Source organism: Triticum aestivum, chromosome 5A (genome assembly GCF_018294505.1).
Source record: "Triticum aestivum cultivar Chinese Spring chromosome 5A, IWGSC CS RefSeq v2.1, whole genome shotgun sequence".
Lineage (NCBI taxonomy): Eukaryota > Viridiplantae > Streptophyta > Magnoliopsida > Poales > Poaceae > Triticum > Triticum aestivum.
Genome location: NC_057806.1, coordinates 381,906,633 through 381,913,207, shown reverse-complemented (window position 1 = coordinate 381,913,207; position 6,575 = coordinate 381,906,633). Strand labels below are relative to the sequence as shown.

The following is a 6,575-nucleotide window of genomic DNA, read 5'->3' as shown; positions in this document are numbered from 1 at the left end:
GACAGAAAGGGAAACTACATGTATTGTATTGTTGCCATCGATGATAAAAAGACGGGGTTTATATCATATTGCATGAGTTTATCCCTCTACATCATGTCATCTTGCTTAAAGCGTTACCCTGTTCTTATGAACTTAATACTCTAGATGCATGCCGGATAGCAGTCGATGTGTGGAGTAATAGTAGTAGATGCAGGCAGGAGTCGGTCTACTTGTCACGGATGTGATGCCTATATACATGATCATGCCTAGATATTCTCATAATTATTCGCTTTTCTATCAATTACTCGACGGTAATTTGTTCACCCACCGTAATACTTATGCTATCTTGAGAGAAGCCACTAGTGAAACCTATGGCCCCCGGGTCTATTCTTCATCATATAAGTTTCCAATCTATTTTTTTTGCAACTTTACTTTCAATCTATATCATAAAAATACCAAAAATATTTATTGATGTAGGGTGGAACCCTAGATGGCCGATCTTTCACGAAAGGAGCGGATCCCTACGAGGAACACGAAGAACACGAGGGGGAAAACGAGGGGAAACACAAGAGAAACACTCAACCAACAAGAAATAGATCACACATGCGCTAGATCGATGAACACAAAGGGAGATACAAGATCCAAAGTCAACAACGGACGATACAAAGGGTAGCCGGTTCTTCTCCGTGAGGAGGTCTTGAATCCACAAGGGGATCTTCTCCGCAAGGAGGTCTTGAATCCAAGGTGGATCTTCTCCGAAGAGGGGCCGCGGTCTCTCTCAAGGAGTAGATCCGATATGGATGAGTGAAGCTCTATCTCACAAATGAGCTAACACAACGCTGCCCTAGAAAGAAGGAGGGAGAGGTCTATTTATAGTCTTAGTGCAAATGGGGGGAAAGTGAAGGGGTACATGGGCCTCAGCCCGCAACTGGACACAGCAGGTACCGGACGTCCGCTGGGGACCGGTCGTCCGGTGGCTCGTGGGCGGCCGGACGTCCGGTAGGGGCCGGTCGTCCGCTCGATCTGGCTCAGATGCTGGTGTAGCGGACTTCCGGTCTGGACCGGTCGTCCGGTGGCGTCGGACGTCCGCTCGTTTGGCTCGGCTGCAGGGACACCGGTCGTCCGGTCTGGACCGGTCGTCCGGTGGATCTTCAGGCGCCGGACGTCCGGACCCGACCGGTCGTCCGGTGGCTGGAGCTTCTTCGACAACTCTTCTTCTTGCGTCTTCTCTTCCAGGCTTCCCTCGCGGATGGTGTAGGTGATCCTTGGCGCTTGCACTCCTCGTCATCCGTGAAGCTCCGACAATACCTATGCATGCACGATGGAGGGTCAAGTAGTATACCATCCTCGAAGGGGTCAAGTGAGCACGTGTAAAGGAAAGGATTCACCTTTATGTATGTGAAGTAGATGTCGCACGTGTCACTTGCCGAATGAACTCTTGACATGGTGATGTCCATAGGATGCTCCGCATCATTTATCTTATTATTATTATCTCTATCAGATCTCAATCTTGCAAGTGGTCGAGAAGGGATTGACAACCCCTTTATCGCGTTGGTTGCGAGGTTCTTATTTATTTGTGTAGGTACGAGATGACTCGCGCGTGGTCTCTTACTGGATTGATACCTTGATTCTCAAAAACTGAGGAAAATACTTACGCTGCTTTGCTGCATCACCCTTTTCTCTTCAAGGGAAAACCAACGCATGCTCAAGAGGTAGCAAACACCCACATTCACGTCTATGTCCCCTTCAACAGAAGTGGTTTGTGTTGTGCATGAATCATCTGCAACTCTTTTACCCAAAGTAAGGGCATCATCATTCTGACCAAAATGTGCCTGACCAACACCAATGGCCAGCTCAACCCCAAGATCATACAGGGCATTTATAGCATTGAAACACCAACTCTTCTGCATGAATTGGCCCCGTCCTATGGTGTTCGTTGATTCAAGCCTCTGGGCCTGCATCTTTGAATTCTGCGCATTGGTTGGAGCGACGTTCCAGTACTCATTACCACGGCCTCGGCCATGTGCTCTACCAGCTCCTCTGCCCCTGCCATAGGTATTCCCATCGTCCTCACCACCAAAAGAACCTGCATCTCGCTCCAGATTGCGGCCAAATCCTCTACCCATGCTCCGGTTAGCATTAACGCCCCTTCTAGCAGCAAGGATGAAAGGACCCTACTCCATATCTTTTGCCTCATGTTCACCTGAGCCACATTCTTCATGCCAATGTCCAAGCAAACCACACATATAACAGAAAACATGGAGCTTCAGGAGCTTTAGATCGTGATCCGCTAGCCTTCGAGGGCGTAGTCATATTTGCCTACGTTATTCTTCATTGTCAGCGGTTGCTGTTCTGGTGCACTGGTCCTATGGGGACTTAGCACAACGACTTTCCGACTATCTACTACAACAAGTTGTGTCCGACTCCGGCCAACGATGGGTGATGATGGCGACGTGCTTCGGTTTTTGTAGTCGTCGCTAGGTGGCCTATGGATCTGGATGTAATTTTTATTATTTTTGATGTTCGTTGTACTGCCATGATTGAAGATGATTAGATCGAAAATTTTCTCGCAAAAGAAGTTTTAGAAGGTGAAACTTAGTAAAGTTAAAAAAAAAACTGATTACATATTATAACATATTCAAAAGAGGTTTTATTTCAAAATCTCTCGTCACAAGGAATCTGAGTGTTCAAATTAAACGTAAACTGAGTTATTGGTTCGAAATATACGGAGTACAATACAGTAGTGAATTCATCAAATTTGAAACTTTGAAAGCCCAAAGAAAAAGCACCAGAGATGGGTGTCCCGCACTGCTACAAGTCGCCTCTCCCCTTGTCCGAAAAATTACTATTCACAAAACGGAGCATCTGATCTGACATCCGAGCGCTTCCCACCGCCGAAGGCCGAAGGGTGGTCTCGCTCTCGCGAAATCTCACGCGCACGTCCCTCCTACCCGCCCGCTGCAGCACATCTCTTGCCCGGCGTCCAAGCTTCCGTAGGCCCGAGAAGCGACCTCCTCGCGCCCCGCCATGGCGCGGCGGGGCCACCACCTGACCGAGGTAGCCCTCCTCGCGTCCGCCTCGGGGTGCCTCGCGGCCGCGGGGGCCGGCGAGCGGGAGGGGTGGCTGGACGACCCCGCGGTGCTCCTCTCGCTCGGGCCCCGCGCGCGCGACCTCGCCGTGGCCAGCGCCGCGAGGTCCGTGCTGGGGATCGTCCCAGTCGCGGGCGGCGGCGGGGTCACGGTGAAGCCCGCGCTGGGGCCCGACGACGGCCGGATCTCCGCCGTCGAGTGGGTCCCGCTCGACGCGGAGGGGGCGCAAGGGGAGGAGGGAATGGCCCTCGTGGCGGGCACCGACGCCGGGTGGCTCCTCTTCTACTCGCTCGCCGGCGATCTCCTGCATAAGCAGGTAGCAGATGGAGCTCTTCTCTTTCTGCACCTGTAACTATTCTTCGGAGAATTTTGTAAATTGTTTTAGGGCTTCTAGATTTTGCTAGAATAAGGTCAGTTTGTAGCTGTTAGCGCTTCCTTGCCATTCCTGAAGCTAACAGCAATCTTACTGATAGGACATATTGCCAAGATTTCCGTGAAACCTCGGGAGCTTTTATCAGGTTCATGGCTAGGTAGGTGGTATAAGGCGCAAAGATGGGATTTTTGCTAGAAATTACTAGTTTTGTGTATATTTATTTCATCAGGGTGTCACTGTGTCAGGCAACACTTTTGGACATTGTTAGAATGTAAGCGGAAGCAATTCCTTTGCTATTCTTGAAGTGATAATATGCAACCAAAAAAAAAGTATCCTAACCAAAAGACTGCAGACAATATTTCTGTTGGTAATGTTCATATTTCTTAGTTTTACAATCCTAATATAAAGTGGGTTCATATTTCTTAGTTTTACAATCCTAATATAAAGTGGTTGGTAGGATCAGTTTATAGGTGTGTTTGGTTGCAAGTAAGATTAGTAATAGCCTAGCTAGGCAAGGAGTTGTTTGGTACTCCCTCTAAAGAAATATAAGAGCGTTTAGATCACTACTTTAGTTTATGGGAGTACTTTCGTAGATAAAATACAGCCAAGCAGAACTAGCCTGTATGGGCTGGAAAATTCTTGCTCCCCAGGGAGAGCCAATTTGGCTTGACTCTCCTCCGATGGCAAGGAACGAGGAAAATAGAGTTTAATGCTAGTGGATGCAGAAATTGGCACTTGATTATTCTCATGTTAGACTAGCTAGCTAACCAAATAACAGAAGTGAGTAGCTTTGTGTGGATAGCGAGATGAGCTAATGATCCAAACACTCTATATCTTCTTTCTCATAGTATTTTACAAGAACAGGTAACATAATTGTGTGGCAACAGTCTTTTTAGTTACAATTTGTTCTCTTAGGAGCAATGTGGATGTGGTATGAACAAAGTTACCATTCATAAAAATATGGTCCTGCCTCCATTTGTTGGTCTTCCCTCATCTCTTAGCTAATACTGTGATCCTTATATATGTGTATTTCAGAGTATATATCCTGCGAAAATACTGAAGCTTAACTTCAGTGAGAGAAAGGAAAATGCTTGGGAAGATGCAGGTTCAGATGAGCTTTCCATGGTTTTTCCCGGTGTTATTGCACGTTGTGATGGTGCTGACCTTCAGGTTTCTATAAATCTTGCTTTATTTTGCTATTACACTTGAGGTGTCGCATTGTGATGGATAATGCTACTCCCTCCTTCCATCGATATAGGGCCTAATGCGTTTTTCAAGACAGCCTTTGACTATTGACAAGATTAATAGTACATGAGATGTATAATGTGAAAATTATATCGTTAGAAGCTCCTTTCACATACGAATTTGACGGTATGCTGTGTGTAAGTTAACATTTGGTCAAAGTTAGCCTCGAAAAACGCATTAGGCCCTATATAGATGGAAGGAGGGAGTAATTCAGAAGCTATAATCACCAATTTTGTAGAAGAAAATACTTCCTAATCATCTTGGGAAACCTTGTGTACTGCAAAGAAGTACTCCCTCCGTCCCAAGATAAGTGTCTCAACTTTGGTACAACTTTGTACTAAGTTGTACTAAAGTTGAGACACTTATCTTGGGACGGAGGGAGTATTTAAAAGAATAATTCTAACTATCTCCTGAACTTTCATGTGTTCCCAAATAGATATTCAAAGTTCTTCATCCTATTGAGTTATATTCAGCTATCGGCCCTATGTTCAACCTTGCTTCTCGATTCTACCATTTTGCCTGCATGCTGATATTAGGTAAAATACAGCATTAGTTGATTAAAACTTAAATGATCAAAGGAAAATTCGATTCTCTGCTGCAGAATTTGGAAAGTAGATTGGAACCATCCCTTCAAAGCGACATATAGTTCTTATGTAAGCACATATCATGCAAGAACTGATCTGAAACCAGAAAACCGGAGCTTGCAAATTTGCTCATTTTGAACTAGGATGGGTAATACCAGCCATTAAAAGTTGCTAGCCTCCAGAGGTGATTTGCTCTGCTGGAATTCCAGAATACCTCTATGAGGGAACCTATTAAACATTATACTAGGTGCCTGATAGTCCAATAGTTCACTTTGTGCTCACTACATTTTAATGCTCAAAAGCTAGCTTTGTAACTATCGGTATTTCTGTTATGTTCAGTGATTTGTTTCTTGCAGATCATGCTTCAAAAATCATTTCAAGAAGTTAAATCGCGCATGTGGAAAGATAAGTTTGAACAGGAAGATGGTGAGGACACGAGTTCTTTTGAAAAGATACCTCTTCAGATTTGGAACGTAAGCAAGTTCAGCTCTTGTGTTGATGCTGCAATTGTTGGGCTAATGCCACCTCCTCTGTTAGAACTTCAGGTGACTTGCCTTCTCAACTTCGTTTTACTGACATAGTGCCGCTACATGGCATAAATAAACAGTTACATAAATTCCAGTTTGGCTTTATTGTTATTATGTTGTTTCATGCTAAAGTTTACCTTTTAATGGAGGTATTCTGAAGTTACTATCGTATTGAATTCAGCTGCTTTTATATTGCTGGGCAGTCGAGTCAGCGCCACTACTGTGCCATTACAGTTGGAGAGGATGCTGTCGTCTCAGCATATAGGTGAGTTCCGCTACCCATTGGTTTGACAATTTTCATTTGGATTGATGATTCTGCTAGCGTTGGTTTAGCCTGCAGACATGACCCACAAAAAAAGAGGCATGCAGTATCTGTTCTTCCATCTAGAGCTTTACAGTTTTATTTTAGCCATGGTATGATTGAGCCTGTCTTTCTTGCATGAAAATTAAAATTTAGTGGATATACATTTCATAAATTCATATTTTGCAAAACTGGACCAGCCAAACTAATGGTTTAATTTGGAGAAGTGGGACTCTGGCCTGGCCTAGTGTGGTTTGCAGAAAAGGCTGCTATGCGAAGAAACCTGTGTGGAAAAGCATTTTAAAAGGTTGCTGAACCAACTGAAGGATCCTTTCCTGCATGCATGCAAGGGGCCCAAACCAATTCAATCCTCAGGCCCAAACACTGGTCCTAAGCTGCAAGTACCGTGATGGTTGCAGTTTACCCCAGTCACAAAGCTGCAACACTGAACCAAGACCCACATAAATGCTTGGCGTG

At 45.2% G+C, this 6,575-nt stretch overlaps 1 protein-coding gene across 1 annotated transcript in view; it reads left to right on the top strand.

Moving 5' to 3' along the window:
* Positions 1-2,845: 2,845 nt before the first annotated feature.
* LOC123103490 (rab3 GTPase-activating protein non-catalytic subunit) overlaps positions 2,846-6,575 on the top strand; it is a 6,749-nt gene continuing 3,019 nt past the window's right edge. The window contains exons 1-4 of the mRNA XM_044525091.1: positions 2,846-3,384; positions 4,477-4,611; positions 5,627-5,815; positions 6,001-6,062. Coding sequence (XP_044381026.1) covers positions 3,007-3,384; positions 4,477-4,611; positions 5,627-5,815; positions 6,001-6,062 — 764 coding nt within the window. The 5' untranslated portion in view covers positions 2,846-3,006. The remainder of the gene's footprint in view (positions 3,385-4,476; positions 4,612-5,626; positions 5,816-6,000; positions 6,063-6,575) is intronic.